This window comes from Notechis scutatus, chromosome 1 (genome assembly GCF_049901735.1).
Source record: "Notechis scutatus isolate UNSWTSFEM ecotype Mainland chromosome 1, rNotScu1.2, whole genome shotgun sequence".
Taxonomy (NCBI): domain Eukaryota; kingdom Metazoa; phylum Chordata; class Lepidosauria; order Squamata; family Elapidae; genus Notechis; species Notechis scutatus.
Window position 1 is genome coordinate 220,684,241 of NC_142009.1, and position 20,683 is coordinate 220,704,923.

Genomic DNA, 20,683 nt, shown 5'->3' on the forward strand with positions numbered 1-20,683 from the left:
CCCTCTGAGGTGAGTTGGCTGAGAAAGAGAGTGACTGGCCCAAGATCACCCAGCTAGCTTTCATTGATAAGGTAGGACTACAAGTCACAGTCTCCTTCTTTCTAGCCTGAAACCTTAAGCACTAGACCAAACGGGCTCCTTTGAAAGTTCATTGGATTCCTTTACAAGCCCTTCAAAGTAGGCCTGAGCAAGAAGGATTATTAGGACTCTACTGTTAACAGAATCTTGAAGTCTGACAGAGTTTCCCTCTGTCCTTTCTTATACTGTACAGAATCAAGATAGTATTATTTAAGTCTCTTTCTTTATCTTAATACTTTCCTAGTTGTTTTGTTTACAGCCTCTAAATTAAAAGACCTTGTACTCCCTTCTCCAAAGTTATCTTGGCTTCCCACTATATCATGGGTATCAAACTCACCGCATCATGTTGCTGTCACATGATGTTTCACAATATTTTTCCTCTTTGCAGAGCTGGGCTGGGCATGACCTATGCATGATGCTTCCAACCTATGGGCCGCCAGTTTGACACCCCTGCTCTATATTATCAGATACTTTAGTAGACCATTCTATTTGATCTATCGTCCCTGAAGGACAACTCCATGACAAAGTGCTGATGGAAATGCCCCACCACAATCAATTATATCTCATCTGTTTCAATGCGAACATCAAATCTAATGTGTTGCTCCATGTTTGCATTGGGGCCATTATGACTGGAACAGGCCCATGAGAATCATGGTTGCCATGAATTCTTGACTTGCCTCTGACCCCAACACCAGCAATGGCAGATTGAATTTGCCCAGCATTGACATCCTTTTGTGATTTTTGTTTGTTTGCCAGTGGTTTACTTATTCAATGTGCTAATTTTAATTAAATATTGTAATTGTAGGGTTTCTTATTATTATAGTGTTTCTTATTGTTTCTTATTAAGGAAAAGTAGAGAAGAAATATCATAAATATACTTTGTGGTAAACTGGGATAGATGAAAAGTAGCACAATGTTTGAAAGTGAAAATATGCCATTACAAATTCATTCTTGATCCCAAAAGTCCCATTAAAATCTCACTTCAAGTAATGCAATTTTGAAATTGTTCGCCCTTGACTGGGAAGTAGTTCATCTTTGAAACAAGTCTCATAATTACAGAAGTGAAGTAGTCAAATGAAGTGAAGTGAAATGAAGTTCACTGGAAATAAGCCATTCAGAACATTCCCACTTTATCAGATAATCCGAATGGCCTATTTCCAATAAACAGAGCAGTTCATTCCAATGTGGAATATTTCCATTTGAGATCAAGGTAGGATGTTTCCATAATGTTTCAACCTCAAATTTTTTGCACCACTGGGGACTTCCGGTTTGAGCTTCTTTGGCGACAGACCGAAACCTCGTCTCTCCGAGGCTTTGATCCGTGCTCGCCGCTGGAGCGCCCCGAGCCGGCTGGTTTCAGGGCTAAGCCACCCTGTAGAGGTGGTGAAGAAGGGGGAGACTGCCTGCAGGGTTGAGGAGAGCTGCATCTCTCCTCTCCAGCTGGCCATTACTCCCTTTCCCGAAGGCAGTTGTAGCGGTGGTCAGAAATGGCCACCAGAAAGAAGAACTCAACCGGAAAAGAATGTGCAGGTGGAAGATAAGAAGAGAAAGTTTTGGTTGCAAAAGCAACAAATAAGGTACCCTGGAATTTAAACTTAACAACATTGTTCCCAAAGAAGATTTTGAAGCTGCGAAGGAGAGAGAGAAGGGAAAGGATTAGGTTTTTTTTTCTTCCCTTCCTTATACTGACAGCTAAGAGACTTAAGCAAGAAACTGAAAAAAAACCCAACACTTTGACATTAATAGGCATCTAAGCTGAAAATAAAAGTCAAAGGGATAATAAAGATTTCTGGACATTTAAAAGTTTTTAAAAGCTGGAAAGGAGGGGAAAAAAGGAATAGAAGGGCAGGATCTGGAAAAATGGAGGAGACTGCCTGGAATTAAGGAATGGAACTGTAATTAAAAGGAACTTACAGTGAAATTTTAACAAGATCCCTCAAAGATACATTTTAATGGAAACTTGGTAACAAAATAATAGAACCCCAGGAAGAGAAAGTAGAAAAAAGAAGCAAGTAGAAACAGCCTTGGATTATTTGGATTACTTGGTGACTTTTGGTTTTTGCATCTAGATGACTAAAATTAACTGGGTGGTTGTTTAAAAGTTTTTAAAATGGTATCACTCTTAGAAGAACTGAAAACAGAACTTAAAAAATGGAAAGAAGACGCACAAGAAGGGAGAAGTTCTTTTGGCTTCGTGTTTCAATTCTTAGAAATGGAGATCTGGAACTATGAGAAGCAACAAGAAATGCTTGCAGAACAAGAAGATTGGGACAAAGAAGAAGCCATCTTTAATGATCAAATAATTTTAAGTGGGGGGGAAAAAGAAAAGGGGAAAAAGAGAGTGAAAGATTTAAGATTAGAAAAAAAGAACCAAAAAGAAGAAGAACAATTTGAAAGATAAGTATAATATTAGAAAGCAACAGAAGAGGGGCTTACAGATGAGAGAGTTAGAAGTAGAGAGATGAAGGGGTAAAAAGGGGAGGGAGAAGAAGAGGGGGAAGAAGGCAAGGAAAAGAAGTTGTAAAAGACAGAAACAAGAAATGGAGAAACAGGGAAAAGATATAAGGATTGTAACCATGAGTTTGTTTAGAGATAATGGGTGAAAATTTAATTGTAAAAGGGATTCTGCAAAGGTATATAAGATAGCTTTATTATATTACAAATAGAAATAACTTTAGAAAATATGATGATGGATAAAATATTTATTGTAATGCTGTGGGATGTTTGTTAATAAATAAATGAATTAAAATGATTGAGAGAATTAAAAGGGAACATTTTTAATTATTAGTAATGATTTATAAAAAATATAAGTGAGAAATATGGGAAAAAAGAGAATTAACTATGGAAAGTTTATAAGTGTTCCCAAGGAAGTATGATATTCAATTGAAAAGAAATGTTAAAGATGTTAAGATTTTAATGCATATTAATGATAGAATTGAATTGGAATGGAATGTGTTTTATTTACATATATATATATATATATATATATATATATATATATATATATATATATATATTTTCTGTTTAAGAATATAGTGTCTATTTTAAGAATGTACCAAGCAGAATTCGATTGAAAGCTATGTATTATATTGAATCTTAAAGCTATACATTGAAGCTTAAATAAAAGCTTGAATGGATAAAATTAAAGGATATAAAGGTGTCATACTCTAATTGGTAACTACAAGGAAAAATTTGCTTAATAAGAAAAGATAATGTGAAATTGTAACAGGACAGGCAAAAGTATAAATATAATGATTTGAATTGAGATAATTAAAACAAAGTTGAGAAAATTAGAAGAGGGGAAAATATAAAATGGTAATAAGATATGGAATAGAATATAAAAATGAGCATGAAATTGAGTTTTGTGTCTGTATGAAGAAATGATAATCTGGGACCATGCTATTTTCAAAAAAGATGTTTTATTTGTATTTTGTTTTTGTGAAAACCCAAATAAAATTTTCAAAAAAAAATGTTTTGCACCACTCTAGTGGATTGTATATTTTATTCTTCTTCTCTTGCATTAAAAGTGGAAATTAGATGCAACTGCATTTTCTCTTCAGATTTGGTTTGATTTTTCCCAAATGTTATCATTTTTGTTTCCATGGTTCACTTTGAAGTTGCCTAGATAACAACAGTCTCATTTAAATTAAAATAAAGCTCACCGGATGTAATGGTTTGAAAAAACAGGGGTAATTAGATTCATTACCCCAGGTTATAATACATCTGATATATTTATATGCCTCAAGTTTTCAATTAATCCAGATGGTGTATTTAAACATTACAGACTCAACTGTTCTTTAGATCAGGCAATGTAACTATTTTCCTAATATACTTGTAAGATATGAATGCCTTAATATTTCAGTACTACACAGAAATCAATCTGCTGGACAAGATTTCTGCTTTCTTGCCATAGGCTATATTGTGGCAGATCCAAGATAGAACTGGTAGAATACTTCTTCGATTTATTTTATCTGGAACAGAGACCCAGTTAGAGATAGGAGTATTAAATGGGGAAAATTGCCCTTATATAGAAGAAGTACATTCAGTGTTAATATCTATTTTATGTGATGGATATTGGAATTCATAGGCAAGTACTTGTGCATCAACAATGCTGTGCATTAAGAGAAATAAAGATGAAAGGAGGCCCTCCAATGGGAAAAATATCACAAGTGAAGGTTTCTTAGTCTAAAAAATAATTGCATAAGAATAGCAGGGAAGAAGCGCAGAGATGATATTCATGACTCATAAATGAGTTCTGGTGGCTCAGTGGTTAGAATGCAATATTGAAGGCAAATTCTGCCCACAGCCAGGAGTTTGATCCTGATGAGGCTCAAGGTTGACTCAGCCTTCTATCCTTCTGAGGATCCAGATTGTTGGGGGAAATATGCTGACTCTGTAAACCAATTAGAAAGGGCTGTGTAAAGCACTATGAAGCAATATATAAGTCTAAGTGCTATTGCTATTCATCAATCATTAGATGACATCGTTCATCTTAAGGGTTTGGTGTTAAAACTACAGTTCTGTACATTTAACTATATCTTCTTACTGTCTCTGCAGGAGATGCCAAGCTTCATTTTGGCAACAGCCATACCTCCGTCGCCTTGGGCAGCCTCCTGGATGACCAACACTGGCACTCAGTTCTCATTGAACGATTCAATAAGCAAGTGAATTTCACAGTGGACAAGCACATGCAACATTTCCGGACTAAGGGGGATTCTGATGATTTGAATATTGATTATGAGGTGTGTTGGGCATTTTATGATAATAAAAACATTCATCGAGAGTGCAGAGAACTAAACACAATGGCCTATTTGGCTTTATGAGCAATAGACATATTTCTATTCTCCTCAATATCATTCTTATAAAGTTCAGGAATTAATATGTTTTTATTTTACCATTTCAAAAGAGAGGAAAAATATCACAATGTATGTACCAAAATCATAAACAGAAGCCATAATGTAGATTAAAGCAAACTTTGAGATTTATACTAGGAGTGGAAAATGGCTGCAGGTGACTCAAAACAGAGGAGAAATCAGGGGAACAAAGACCAAGAATGCAAAGGGGAGTGACCATGTAACGTGTGGATAGGGCTGAGTTTTTTTTATTATATTGTTATGTATGGTTTTTTTGTACAGTCAACTGGATATTTAGATTGGATTCATCATCTTTATCTACCTGTTGAGTCCTTCCAAGGACCTTGGAGAAGCAGATGATGTTGTTTGATGGTGTTAAAGGTATTGTCATAGGACGTAAGTTCTTCTAAGTAAAGCTGGCTTTTGAAATTGACAGTAATTTTGTCAATACCACTGGTGTCCAAGTGATGTTCCAAATGTTTGGGGATTGCACCCAAGGCACCTATTACTATGACTTTATTTCTTTGTTTTCAATCTTGTATATTTGCAATGAGTATTTTCAGTTTTTGTGTATTTTTCTAATGTTTATATATATATATTTTAAAGCAACAGCTTTATTGAGCCAACTTTAGGTCTTTATTATATATTTATAACTGTATTCCGTTTCTATGCCATCATAGCCCTTTTTACTCATAGTGGATTTTTTTTTTTATGTTTCCCACTAAAAATAGCAAGAACCCTTCAGTTTTCAACATGAACATCACCAAAACCCATTTGCATAAAATGTTTGTTGGGTCACTAAAAGAGATCCATGGGACCCTGAGGACACAGATTGTCCTATTCTGCCTAAAGCAAGGTTGCAAATTATTAAAAAATGAGAATGGTTTTCATACTACAACTTCCCGCATCAAGTTAGCTGAGATTTTTGGAAAGTATTGTTTAGCTTCAAATGTGAAGTCTCAGAATCCATTATCTTGCCCTAAAAATTACAATTATTATTCTAATCACTCTATTAAATAAGCAGCAACTAGCATCTTATAAATAACTATTGTCAGGATTCCGGCAGTTACTCCAATTAAATCATGAGCCTCGAGCCACGCTCCCAAAACTACAAAGGATTTATTAGAAGTTAACATGCCAGCATTTTCCTGGGCATAGCCAACTCTGAGATACATAATTCACTGTCACCCTTGGTCCTGCTTCCCCCCCACCCCTCTGGATGTATCATCCAATGAAACACATCTGTAGCCAAGAGTCATCAATCATGCTCTCCAATTAGATTTTTGTGTGGCAGAGGCTTCAGTCATTTAATCAGTCTGTGAAGAAAATATGAATGGAATGTACTTTCAATTCCACACTGCTGCCTGCTCTTTGAAATTCCCCCCTTCTTTCTGTTGACAACTATAAAATGTGTATACAAAATGTTTTATGAGTTGACATTTGGCTCCCCTCACTTCTTGAAGGTGACCTGTACAACACACACAAAAACAAATTGATTGTAGATATGGAAGCTTATGCTCATGAAATGCCCCCAGGCTTGGTTGGATTTTCTGCATCGAACTTTACTACAAGGCGATCGGCTTGGACATTCCTACTCTTTACCCATGATGCCTCTGATAAAGGGTAGCCCTTCCACTTGATTAAATATTGGAGTTGTCTCCTGTGCCACCTCGAATCGAGGATTCCCTGCACCTCATAATGGGTTTGGCCTCCTATGACCATGGGATCTGGGGGCTCATGATGTAGGGGCCTCAGCGTTGATCCAACCATGGGTTTTAATAGGCTATTATGAAATACCGGGTGTATTTTCCCTAACAATCATGGCAACTTCAATTGCACCATGACTGGGTTGATGATCTTTACTATGGGGAATGGTCCCATGAACTTTGGCCCCAATTTCTTGCTAGGGAGTCTTAACCTCAGATATTTGGTGGAGAGATAGACCTTCTCCTCCAACTGGAATGGTCGTTGTGGGGCTCAGTGTTTGTCTCTTATAGGTCTGTGCTGCTTTTGCCAGTGCTTTTTTGACATTCTCCCAAGTTGCTTTCAGCGTTGACATCCAATCAGTCAGGCTGACTGAGGAGGGGGGTACTCCTCAGTATAGGAGGCATTGATACTCAGGCATTGGGACAAAGTCCATGCCACTCACTACTTTGAAAGGGATTAGTTCCGTGTTACTGTGAACAGCATTATTGTATGCGACCTTCGCGAAAGGCAGGAGGTCCACCCAATTTGAGTGCTGACAGTGAATTATTTATCTCAGAGTCAGCTACGCACAGGCAAATGCCGGTATGTTAACTTCTAATAAATCCTTTGTAGTTTTGGGAGTGTGGCTCGAGGCTCATGATTTCATTGGAGTAACTGCCGGAATCCTGACAGATAGCCAACTCTGAGATATGTAATTCACCGTCACCCTTGATCCTGCTTTCCCCCCCACCCCTCTGGGTGTATCATCCAATGAAACATGTCCATAGCCAAGAGTCATCAATCATGCTCTCTAATTAGATTTTTGCATGGCAGAAGCTTCAGTCATCTAATCAGTTTCTGAAGAAAATATGAATAGGATGTACTTTCAATTCCACACTGCTGCCTGCTCTTTGAAACTTCCCCGCTTCTTTCTGTTGACAACTATAAAATGTCTGTACAAAATATTTTATGAGTTGACAACTATGCTTTAACTGTTATATTTCAATGGAAGTGAAAAGAATAGTGCAACTAGGAAAAAGCCATATAAAAGTGTTTTTGTTAAATAAATGAAAATGCAATTCACAAAAATATGGCCAAATGTATGTGGGGATATCATGGATACGGGGAATTCTGAAAACTGAAGTCCACATATTTAAAAGTTACTGAGGTTGAGAAATGCTCATGTAGATGGTAGAGGTAAGGTTCTTTCTGAAATTTTTATCTCATTGTGTATTTGTTAACCCTAATCTAGTCATTTCATGCATAAAACAAAGTACAGTTGCCTTCTGAAAAGGCACCTTTAGTCCTCCTAATTTCCTTGCCTCTTATGTGACTATGGGAAGGTATATACAAAAGGGATAGCATGCTTGCATTTAGCTTTTTGGAAATTTCCAAGAGTAGGTATTTCTGTTGCAGAAAGTTGGAAATCTAAAATAACTTCTTAAAACTCTAGTTGTCCAAGTGTGTGGGCTGTAGGAAAAAAATATTCAAGTATTTAAAAATGAGATGAAAAATTTATCTGGCACTGACACTCCATGTACACCTAATTGAATGTCCTGGAACTTAGATCCCAATTTAAATGTGCATTGGATCTTATTCTTAGGCTTTAAAAGGCTGTCCTTGTCTATTAATGCTTAAGAAGTCTCACATGGGTATTTTAATTAGTTTGAAGGAAGATATTTATACCATAGAAATAATAGGTTTCTCTTCACTGAAGCAAAGAGGTAAATGTAATTTGCCTCCACAAAACAAAGTTGCTTTGCCTTGAACTGTTTGGGGACATCAAACACTGGCTGTTGATGACTTCAAGGCTGTGCAACTTCAGTATATGTTGCAATAGTCAAGCCTGGTGGTATTGGAGCAATATGTGTTGAAGCATGGAAGAATTTTGATGTGCTCTGAAAGGGCTTTAGACTCTGACTTTGGCACATACTGCAAGTAGCCCCACAATCTCCATAAAATCTAACTAGAAACACTTTGGCCAACAGTGCATCTCAAAGTTTTCTCTTGCAAGGTGAATTCAAGGTGGGGGGCTAAGTGGAGGTACAAAGCAGAGCAATACCCTTCAGAGCAAAATAAATGTGTTGAATGAAGGTGATTCTTCATCAGAATGAAGCATCCCTTAAGGGATTTCTACAGCCTTTCTCTCATACCTTTAAATTTTCAGAGTAGCATGTGCAATCAATGGGAGAAGAGAAGAATACTTGGTTATGTTTGCTGAATTACTGAAAATGTATTAAATTGAATGAGCTATCAGTCATATAATGGATTTGTGTTAGGACATTAATGTTATGATCTAGTCCCAAAGTGATTTGGAATGAAACTAAGTTGAGAGAGACTTGGAAGGAGTATCTTAGATATTTTTTAATGAAGATAATAGCAATATGTCAGAGAATGGAACTAAAATGAATGCTACAAATGTTAGTCTGCAAGAAAAAAATGATGGCATAAATGTTATGAGAATGCTGAAAAATTGGGAGGCTTCAGGGGAAGATGAACATTTCTGCTTCAGAAATGTTCAAATATGGATGCAGTTTGCTTGTGGAATGGCTATGTGACTTATTTAATATGTGTTTCAAATCAGATGTTGGAGAACATTTGTTCCCATTGGAAGGAGGGCTCAAGCAGGGAACTAGTCTGGACTCATTATGTAAACACAATAGAACAATGTCTGACTCACCTAAACACTTTTGAGCCTTATCTAGTTTCTTTCACAGGTGAAAGTTGCCAGTCTGAGGAGATTCCTGTAGAATAGGCATAAAACAATAAAGCTAGTCTGAAAGTCTATATACGTGGGTGGATCTACTTGTTCATGCCTCACAACAGCATCTCTGTCTAGCAATAAGAAGAATGCTATTATTGTTCTGTTATACAAAGGAAAAATAGCATGAATGAATGCAAAAACCGCAGGGGGTAGTTTTAGATTGTTGAGTGTACTTTAGGCAGATGTTTAGCAGAATTCTAATTGAAAGTTTAGGAGAGGTGTCAATGAACAAAATTCAGGTGCATGAAATTTCATGTCAGACAGGTGAGTGTGGACCAGTTTTTCTCTTCAGCAGAACACTCAGAAATGTATTAATATGAGAAAGAAAGTTTATTGTATGATTTGGACAAAATAATAAAATTGAAAAGGCTTGAATTATGGATTGTTTTGTGAATATGGAAATGGAAGTTGATTGTGAAATATGACAAAGGTGTATAAAGTTATAAGATTTGCCATGAATGTTAGATAGACTGTATGATATAACAAGGAGTGTTGATCTGAATATAAATACAGTAAAGACTATGGTAGTTGTATTTGATGGGGAAATGAAGTAAACTGTGCAAACTGTACATAAAGGGGGGGGGGAACCCTACCATGAATGGTTTGTTGGTTTATCTGTGTAAAAAATATTTACTAAAGATGACAAGGTAGTTGAACAATTTTTTAAGTTATGTAAAGACTGGGAGAAAGATAGTGGGTACTGTGTGATCTTTTAGAAGAAATGAATATCAGAAGAAGTGAAAATGACTGAATATTAAAGTATGTTTCTGTTCACTTAGTTACATGGAAATGAGGTTGGGCATGTCAAACTGAATGCAGTGAAAATGGGTAAAGTAAGCAAACATAGAGTCAAGACTGAATAGCTGATGCATAAATGTGGATTGAATAATCAAAGCATAGGCCGGAAGAGGGTGAGCATTCATGTATGGATGAACATACATGTCTTGGGGCTAGGTTATTTGAAGGACTGTGTTTTCCCAATTGTATCTACCTGATCTCCAGACCGGAGAGGCAAAGTATTTTAGGGGTCCTTTCTATTAAGGAGGTCCATCTAATGAGACCAAAAAGAAAGGCTTTCTCTGTGGTAGTTCCCTCCTTGTGGACCAGCATCGCTGCAGAGATAAGTTGGATCCCACCTTAATGCTCTTTCAAAAGGACCTGAAGACATGGTTTTGCCAGTAGACTTGGGGACCCCGGGTGATATGGAACAGATGTGTCTGAATTTTGTCACTGGATGGGTTGATGGGTAAGGGTTTGTTAGATTTTGTATTTGTGGTTTTACTTCTGTAAGCAGCCTGGAGTCAGCTGGTCAGCCATATAAATGTTTTAAATAAATAATGAAGTGGTACAGAGTAGAAACAGGTTGATTGATTCCCCACCTCGCTGATATTACATAGAACTAATATTCTCATGCAGCTGTACTGGTTGTACTGGACTATAACTAGTAACTTCCCCAACAATTACAATAATATGTTGGCTGGGGTATGATAGAATATGACACCTCACCGCTGAACCAGCAGTCCTCACCGCCAGGCAATTGGCCTGTCTCCATGTGCTGGCAGTGCACAATTCCAGATGACTTGATCAGTTATGCATTAGTTTTTGTTTTCTAGGCTTCCCAAGTGCTGTAAAGAAGGATGAGAAAGTGGCAATATTCTATTTCCTGGTGTTTTAGTGGAGCAACTTACTTGTCCCCTTTCCACTCTTCTGTGGTTATAGAAGTTGAAAATGGAAGCAGCCAGAGATGGAGGGCTTTCAGAGGCTTCTTCAGATAACCATCTTGATTGTGGTGGAAGAAGGGACAATTAACTCGCTAGGAAGGACACCAAGCAACATGGAATGAGTTAGTAGACCAGGGTATTTGCTGAATAATACAGGCCTGCCAAAGGCTAAAACTATTGTCCTATTGAGGTTAATTACCTTGGTTAATTAGCAAGGTTTTTGAACCTGTGTAACACGTTGCCTGGCCCATCCCCATGACCCAGTTAAATATGTCTTATGATCATTTCTTTAGAAGGCTAGATTAAGAAAGACTATAATAAAACAACACTTATCAATTGTAACAATTTAATTATAGAACATAATATAAAATACGGAAACCCCACAATTATGTTTGTTCAATCTATGTTTAATGCTTACCTACTTTTGCCCTGAGATTTAAATGGCTTGTACTGTACCTCACTAATACTGTTGTCTATTGAAAGTTTATCTTAGTATTTTTAAGGGATTAAAGGTGCAGCTACAGAAAATAAAAGGATTAGTTAGGTAATTAAAAGTATAATTGATCCCCAAAGGAAGTGTTTTTTTTTCTCCAATAATGCAGCAGCATCATTTATATTGACTATACACTTTTAATTTTATTTCCTGAAAGTCCAGACTGGAGGACATAATAAAAAAGAGCAAAGGTAGCAAGTAATAATGAGTTCCAGAATCAGAATGGATCTTTAAATCTAATTCACCTTGCCAGTAATTTGGAACCTAAAATTATATTGCTAAACAAAAAAAAAATCTATTATTGTACTGCAGTGCTATTTGGAAGAAAGTTTTCATGCTTCTTTTCCATATGAAATTGGAATGAATGTCGATTTCAGATGATTTCAGCTTTTGACCCTGGAACTACCTTAGTCAACTCAATGGATAACCTATGGCAAAAGAAAAGTAGAGAGAGTAAAATATAATTATTAATTTGATCTTTATGGATTGTCTTCCTGCTCGGAATTTCTTTCATTAACACCTAAAAATGATATTTGGTCAAAAACATACAGCTATTGGAACATTAAAATTTGAATTTGTTCTTGTCTCAAAGCTCAGTTTTGGAGGAATCCCAGTCCCAGGAAAACCAGGAACTTTCCTGAAGAAAAATTTCCATGGATGTATTGAGAACCTATATTACAACGGAGTCAATATCATTGACTTAGCCAAAAGACGGAAACCACAGATCCACACAGTGGTAAGAACTTAAAGCACCTTTTTTGGGGGGAAGGGGTTAGATTTTTATTTTCTTGAAGTTGTTCTTGTTGACAGATTTGCTCACCTTGTGAAGCAAAAGTTTCTTAGGTAAGAAAATTTCTGTTTCTTCCAAAAAGGTTTTCTTATAGCCCAGCACAGGCCAAACAGTGAGTTAAAAAAGAACACAAGAATGCATTTGAAAATTTTAGCAATCTGGGTTTAAGTATGCCTTTTGAAAGAAGTTTAAAAGAGCTGGCAGCTGAAGAAAATAAATATGAGAATTATTGTCATTACCGGCAGTGCATTAAGCATAAAAAAGTGAGACTCTGAAGTATGTTTTGAACATGTGTATTCAGTTTTTGTTTGCTAGCCCAGGCTCACATCCTATGGAATTGGGGGAATCTGCAGAAGGAATGGTGAAAAATCAAGATGGTGATTGTGATTATGCAATCAAAGTCCTGTTCCATGTGTCATCAAGTACACATCTGAAATGCTCAAGTTCTGCAACAAACCAAAAAGATCCAGTAGGCCATCTACAACTTATAATTACAGGGCTATAGCAGCCACTATGTAGGTCAAAAGGGCAGAAGACTAGCAGAGGGCATTCATTAACACCAAACAACAGTCAAAAAAACATAATGAAAATTCCTTAATATCACAACACATAGACAGATTCAACCACAATTTCTCCTGGAAAACTATTGACACTTAAATCAAGCCAAAACAAAATAATAGGGAATTCCTGAAAGCTGGGCATTCAGACAGATCAGTCATTAATAGACATATAGAGATACAGTAAATCACATTTATACATCATTCAAAAGAGGCAACAAAAAAACTAGAAAGGAAACAAAAAAAAACAACCATAGAATAATTCCCTCTAGCAGCTCACATTCAGATAAACAGGGAACAATACCAGAGAAACAATCAGGCAGAAAGCATTACACTGATCAAGGAAGAAATCATATACTGACCAAAATTGGCAGGACAAGTTAATATATATATAAACAGGCAGCTAACAGGCACTGTCCTAAACCCTCACTTACTCACACTAATGTCATTACCTAGTTGGGCAATAAAATGTCTGCAAGCAAACAACCAAGTTCAAACAGCACCAAGAACTCCACAGTACCTTACAACCTTACTACAGATTTCTCTTTCATTGAAACTGTTCCACTGTTACTGGTGTTTTACCATCAAGACTTTTTTTCCTTATATTTAAATGAAATGTAGATAGCTATAAGCAAGATCCATTATTTCTGGTCCTAGTTTCTGTGGGCATGAAAAATGTTCTTGGTCAACTTTCCTGTAGCTTCCCTTTATGTACCTGAACATCACTATCATGTCTCCTTTCAGTCTCCTTTTCTCCTTGCTGATTATTTTGGTTATTGCTTATCCTTCTTCTCCATCCTTGTTTTGCATACACTAGAAAAACATTTCTACCATTTTAGCAGCAAATACAAAATCCATTTCCTGCAGTAATATCTAGTTATACTGTCATGATTACAAATACATGCTTACATGCTTCTGGTTTGTCGATGTCTCAAAAATGCATCCCTCAAAACTAAAGAAGAACATCCAATGAGACACAAAGCCAAAACTGTACTGAATTATTTTCTGAGGAGGTGAAACACATGCAAAACGAAAAACACATATGTAGGAAGTGCAAGAGTATTCTGACCATCATAAATAGTGCTTTGCTTCTTATCCTCAGCCTTCAGTGCTTCTTATCCTCAGCCTTATTAATGCAATATCAGGGGATTTCAATTCAATTGTATAGAATGTGAAGGATGTGTGTTTTTATTTTATTTATGTATAATGTACACTGAAGATGGCATTTAATTTCATTGTATGAGGTGCAATGACAATAACGTAAAGTTAAACTTCAGTGCATTCAATGCAAAAACACCTATCATGGTGTTGAAAGCATAATGACCCCACCCTATGATTTTTATGGAAGCAAAAGTCTGCACTGTACACATAGAAGCATTTTTAACCACCTGGAATAGAAGGTTATTTACTATCATTTCTATATTCATTTCAGGTGAAGTAAAGCTTTCGTTTCTTTCTTTCTCTTTGTTCTTGCAATAAACATTTTGGTAAAGAAGAATAAATGAAATGTCCATCATTGTACTGGATGCGCGGTGTTAAGCTATTGCTCCTAACCTGTTTAATTTGCTTCCAATTTTTCATTTTGTATACCCTGAAGGCAAGACAATACCATTGTCCAAAAGATTCCCCATTTTTTCTAATGTTCTCTATATCATATTGTTGGTCAGGGCAAAAAAAGCATGTGAACTTTGAAAAATAACATCCTAGGTCAAAGTCTGAAATTTCTGATACTTACACAGCACTATTTTTACATGTTCTCATAAGGCTCCAGGTCCAACGATCCCAATAAATATATAAACAATTTATTCAATTGCAAATTGTATAAATCAAGAAATGATGGTCTGAAACTAAATGGCTAGTCATGGGGCACTAGTCAAAGGGAATTCTGCCACTCTAAATTCCATTTTTGCATTAGCAGAACAATTTAGTTTGTTCAGTGGAAAATTATAATGATTTACAATGTTCATTTGTAATAAGCTCCAGAGCTCGAAGGTGGCTTTTGCCTGTCCATTTTCCCATTTTTATACATGATCTTGCCTTTAGCTGCAAGTAGAAAACTAGTTATGTAGACATTTAAGCATCTCCCAAGACTGGATCCTTTCAGGCCTTTTTGAAATTAGGAAGGTAGAAGGTTGTATCTGATTTTAAGTTCCTTCAAGATAGGACCTCTGAATGAGGAGCTATACGATCTTAGAAAATACTGGTCTGGTTATTCTATACATTGGTTGAACTTCAAGTTAATTGTTTTGAAACTTTGAAAGTTTCCCTTCCCTTCCCTTCTCCTTTTCCCCCTTACCCCTTCTCCAAGGCAGGGATTTTTTGACATTGTAGCTCACCAGTTTTGTGACTTGTTAGATCTGGAGCGTGGGCGCAAGGAATGGAGACGAGGCATCAAATAGTGACTCCAACTCTTTATTAGTGACTTCAGAACAGAGCGCAATTATTGGGCAGCAGCAGCTCCTTTATAGAGCTGGCTGCTGTCACAACACCCAATGGTTTGAGTTTGCCGCGCTGGAAGCGCCCAATCAGCGGCGACCCGCTATCAGCCAATCAGATCAGCCAGAGACAACCAATCACGATCCGCTTTCAGCAGGCCAATCAGAAGTGCAGGTTTACAAGCCTGTCGTGGAAGGAAAACTATTAGAATTTTAGCTAACACGTTTGTTTAGTTTGGAACACCCCCAGGTTCCGTCTCAGGGGTGGGGTGATGTATTCTCGCAGGTAGGCAGGTCATTTCACCTGTCTACCTGATCTGCGTGTTTCTACCAGTCTTTGCCCGGACTCTGGTTCCGTGGGCTGTTCGCTGAGCTCAGCGGCAATGATGATCTGACCTCTCCAGTGGGTGGCTCGGGTTGTCATCTCCACTTCCGCCAAGGCTGTCATCCGGATTCTCTGGGTTTGCCGATGCCGCAGTGCTGCTTCGTGGAGAGACGACCATCTGCCCCAGCTCTTCTTCAGAAGGTGAATATCCTAGGGTTGGTTGTGCTGATTGCTGGGTTTCGAGTACTGGGTTGGATACTAGCTCTTTTCCGGCCCTCGATTTCCCTTCCCCCCAGGTTTGAAGTTCAGGGCTTGTGAAGGGGGTAGGTGCCAGCCTGGAGCGTAGTTGGTCGATGTGGCGCTTCCACAGTTTCCCATCAGCAGTTTGTAAACAGTAGGAGCGGGGCCCGTAAGTTGAGTTATGGTAGCGGGACCCACAATGGGTCACCGGAAAAGTTTTTTGCAAAAACTGGGTCGCCTACCTTGAACGTGCGATACTTGCTGCTGGAACCCAGGGCTTTTCTGGCGTGTAGGTAGGGTGTAGGCGGTCAAGATGTGAGCGAAGTTTCCTGCCCATCAGGAGTTCGGCTGGGGTTTTGTTTGTAGTGCTGTTTGGAGTAATATGTTGGAGGAGAAGCATCCTGGTCACCTTGTCGTGGATGTTCCCTTGCTCCATCTTGTGTAAGGTTTTCTTTATGAATTGGACCATTTGTTCAGCCCTGCCATTGGCCGTAGGGTGAGCCGGCAATGTTAAAGCATGGCGTATTCCCCGGTCTGCTAGGTACTGTTCAAATGCCAAAGCAGTGAATTGGGGGCCATTGTCTGAAACCAAGACATCTGGAAAGCCGTGTGTAGCGAATAGTCTGTTTAGTTTTTCAATGACTGCCTCTGTGGTGGTGCTCTTCATTTTGTGGACCTCTAGCCAGTTGGAATAGGCATCCACTGTTATGAGAAATGTATGCCCCTTGGTGGGTCCTGCAAAATCGATGTGGATACGGGACCAGGGACCCCGGGGGGCTTCCCATTCAGTTGGTGGTGCTTTTGGTGGAGCTGAGCGTGTTTCCTGGCACTTGTTGCAGGTGGCCACCCAGGTTTCTATTTGCTTATCTATACCTGGCCACCAAGCGTAGCTCCTTGCCAGTGCCTTCATTCGCACAATGCCCGGGTGTCCATCATGCAATAGTTTTAGGACCTTATGCTGTAGTCTTCCGGATGATAACTCTGTCTCCCCACAAAACACATCCCTTTTGGGAGAAAAGTTCAGTCTGCCTGTGTTTGAAGGGCTTAAAGGTGTCGTTGGGTTCGTTGTCAGGCCAACCTCTTTCCACCCAGCTGAGGACTCGTGCTAAACAAGGGTCCTTTCTTGTTTCAGAGGCGATGTCTTGTGCGGTCAACGGTGGTGAAGGAAGTGTCTCGATTTGTAGTGTAACTAGGGTTGGAGCTGGGTCGCCTAGGACTTCTGGTAGTGGAGAACGGCTCAAAGCGCCAGCATGGGGAATGGCTTTCCCGGCGGTGTAGCAGTTGGTAATCGTATGCGGCTAGAAACTCTGACCAGCGTGTCATTCTTGGCGATAAGATGTGGGGAGTTGGTTTATCCCCCGCTAAGATGCCAAGTAATGGTTTGTGATGGGTGATTATAGAAAAGGATCTTCCATATACATACTCATGGAATCGTTTGATCGCAGACACAATAGCGAGAGCCTCCTTATCAAGTTGGCTATAGTTTCTCTCAGTTTTAGATAAAGTTCTTGAAAAAAATGCAATAGGTGCCTCAGTACCGTTTGGCAGGACGTGGCTCAGGATGGCTCCTACCCCAAATGGTGAGGCGTCACAGGTGACAGTTAAAGGCAAAGTTTCGTTATATTGTATCAATACAGCATCTGATGTTAGAAGGTCTTTTACTTGCTGAAAGGCTCGCTCTTCTCGATGTCCCCAGACCCAAGAAGCCTTCTTGTCGAGGAGCCTATGCAGGGTTCAGCAACAGTCGCCTTCTGGGGTAGGAAGATGTTATAAAAGTTAATGAGTCCCAGGAAGGCTTGGAGATCTGTTTTGTTTCTAGGTCTCGGGGCGTTTTTATCGCAGCCAATTTTTTCTCAGTAGGGTGAATTCCCTGTTTGTCAAGAAGGTACCCAAGGAATTCAACCCTCTCAGCACATAGTTGACACTTGTCCTTCTTGACCTTCAGGCCAGCCTCTTTAAATTTTTGGAGGACCATTCTTAGTCGCTTTTCTAGTAGACTTCTAGTGGGGGTGGCTATCAATACATCATCAAAGTAGGGTACGACCCTTTTATGCCTTGTAGCAATCTTTCCATCAGACTTTGGAAGATGCCAGGTGCTACGCCACTCCGAACTGGAGTCTATTACACTTGAATGCACCTCTGTGCGTGACTATAGTTTGGGCTTCTGCAGTCTCTGCGTCTACGGGCAACTGCTGGTACGCCTGGGCTAGGTCCAATTTTGCGAATATTTTTCCGCCCCAAGGGAGTGAAGAAGGTGTTGGACCACGGGCACAGGGTAAGCGCTCTGCTGAAGCGTGTGATTTAGGGTGGCCCGGTAATCCCCACAAATTCTCAAAGATCCATCAGGTTTTATGGGGGTTACAATTGGGGTCTCCCATCGGGCGTGGTCAATCGGTTCCAACACGCCCTGGGCTATTAATTTGTCCAATTGTTCATCAATCTTTGGTTTGAGTGCAAAGGGCACTGACGAGGCTTAAGGCGAATGGGCGCAATATCGGGCTGAGATTAAACGATATGGGGGATCAATTGTACTTGCCTAGCTTCTCGGTAAACACGTCCTGGAATTCCTGGATGAGGGCAGCTTCCCAGTCATCGCTTTCGGTCTGATTGATGCCCGCTAGTTCAATTCCTAGTGGTGCGAACCACTGCAAGCCTAACAAGCTGGGCCGATCTCTATCGACGACCGTGAGAGGTAGGGTTGCGGTGTGGTCTTTGAAGGAGACTTGGACGTAGCTGGAACCGGCAACTGGAATTCTGTTTCCTTGGTAGTCTTTTAATATAATTTTCTGAGCGCTGAGGTCCTGGCGACGGATGTCAGGGATCAGCTGTCTGAGGGTTTTCCAGGAGACCATTGATAGGGACGACCCGGAGTCGACTTCCATAACGCATGGTCGCTTTTCAATGGTGACCTTCACTCGGATTTTCCTTGCATCAAGGGATGAAGCGTGGCTGATGGTGATGGTTTGGTGCACCTCTTCTCGTCTAGTAGAAGTGGCTGGTGCTCGGTTTCTGTAGTAGTGGTGCCATGGGTTGCTTGGGCGGTCCCGATTCACTGGTGGGGTGCCTGATGTCTGCCGGAAATTATTTTCTCTTCGGTTTGGGCTGGACCTCGCTTGCTTCTGCAGGTCTTTGCAATGTGGCCCCTCTTTCCACAGGAATGGCAGAGGGCGTCTAGGAATTTGCAGTCTGATCGCAGATGATTTCCCCTGCATCCAGCACATTGATACGAAGGTTTGTGGTTTCGCTGGTCTCGCTGATCACGTTCTGACCTGAGTCTGTTGACCTCCTCTTCCTCACTTTCTGATGAGCATTCAAGGTCTTCATGGTGGTTGGTCGTTGTGTGCTTCTCGGAAAAGGGTGTAGTGTCACTGGCGAGTTGGCGGTGCGGTGCGCTCGCCGGCGCATTCGAGCTGCTGACTTCCTGGTTGCTTCTGCTGCAGTAGCATCGGCGATGACATCTGCGAGGCCGATGTCTCCTTTCGCCATAATCTTGCTCTGGGTGCGGGGTCTTTAGACCCAGGACGATCTCGATCTCTCATGGCTTCTTCGAGATTTGCGAAGCCACAGAGTCCCCCAGGTTTCTGAGGTCCGCGATGAAGTCTCCAACACTTTCGCTTCCTGTTGGTCCCTCTGGTAAAACTCGTGTCTCCTGATGAGTGTTGGCACTGCTGGGGCATAATGGGCCCGGAGGATTGGGGCGAGGTTGTCCCAGTCCATTGTCTTGACTTCGGTTGGTTTTGCAAGTGCCTTGCCATCTTAAAAATGGCGGGCCCGCAATGGGTCAGGAATACAGCTCGCTTTTGCCAGGCGTAGCATCCTTCAGATTGTTGGTCTCCAGGAACATCTGAAACCTGTCCATATACGAGTCCCAGTCTTCGTTAGCTGGATCAAATGGAGCGGGTGGTATGGCGCTGCTGGTCATTCTGCCGCTTTTGGTGCGCTCTCAGCCACGTGCTCTGTAGCGCTCGGTGAATGTTCAGTCAGCTCTATCGCTCCACATCCCATCCTCGTCGCCAGTGTTAGATCTGGAGCGTGGCGCAAGGAACGGAGACGAGGCATCGAATAGTGACTCCAACTCTTTATTAGTGACTTCAGAACAGAGCGCAATTACTTGGGCAGCAGCAGCTCCTTTTATAGAGCTGGCTGCTGTCACAACACCCAATGGTTTGAGTTTGCCACGCTGGAAGCGTCCAATCAGCGGCGACCCACTGTCAGCCAATCAGATCAGCCAGAGACGACCAATCATGATCCGCTTTCAGCAGGCCAATCAGAAGTGCAGGTTTACAAGTGGAAGGAAAACTATTAGAATTTTAGCTAACACGTTTGTTTAGTTCGGAACATGACTGAATGCAAACAACTTCTCCAAGTAATGTGTTGCAGAGCCAGAGGTGGTATTCAGTAGGTTCTGACCAGTTCTGGAGAACCGGTAGCAGAAATGTTGAGTAGTTTGGAGAACTGGCAAATACCACCTCTGACTGGAGATTTTACAGTATCCTTCCTCTGCCACGCCCACCAAACCACACCCACAGAACCGGTAGTAAAAAAATTTGAATCCCACCACTGTGCAGAGCCCTATCTAGCTTACTATAACCTAATATATCTCATAAGTGTTTTTTTTCGCTCCCTAAGTAAACATATCACTCAAAATTCATTATGCTTCATATTGCCATTATCTCATGTCTAAAGATCAGTTGATCAGTTGATTTTATCAGCAATAGTCCCAATCAAATTCTAGTAGGGC

At 40.0% G+C, this 20,683-nt stretch overlaps 1 protein-coding gene across 2 annotated transcripts in view; it reads left to right on the forward strand.

The window, feature by feature from the left end:
• Positions 1–20,683, forward strand: part of CNTNAP5 (contactin associated protein family member 5) — a 432,771-nt gene that overhangs the window by 201,817 nt on the left and 210,271 nt on the right. For both annotated transcript variants that reach the window (XM_087950302.1, XM_087950301.1), the window contains exons 6-7: positions 4,636–4,820; positions 12,188–12,331. In XM_087950302.1, the coding sequence (XP_087806428.1) occupies positions 4,636–4,820; positions 12,188–12,331 (329 nt within the window). The remainder of the gene's footprint in view (positions 1–4,635; positions 4,821–12,187; positions 12,332–20,683) is intronic.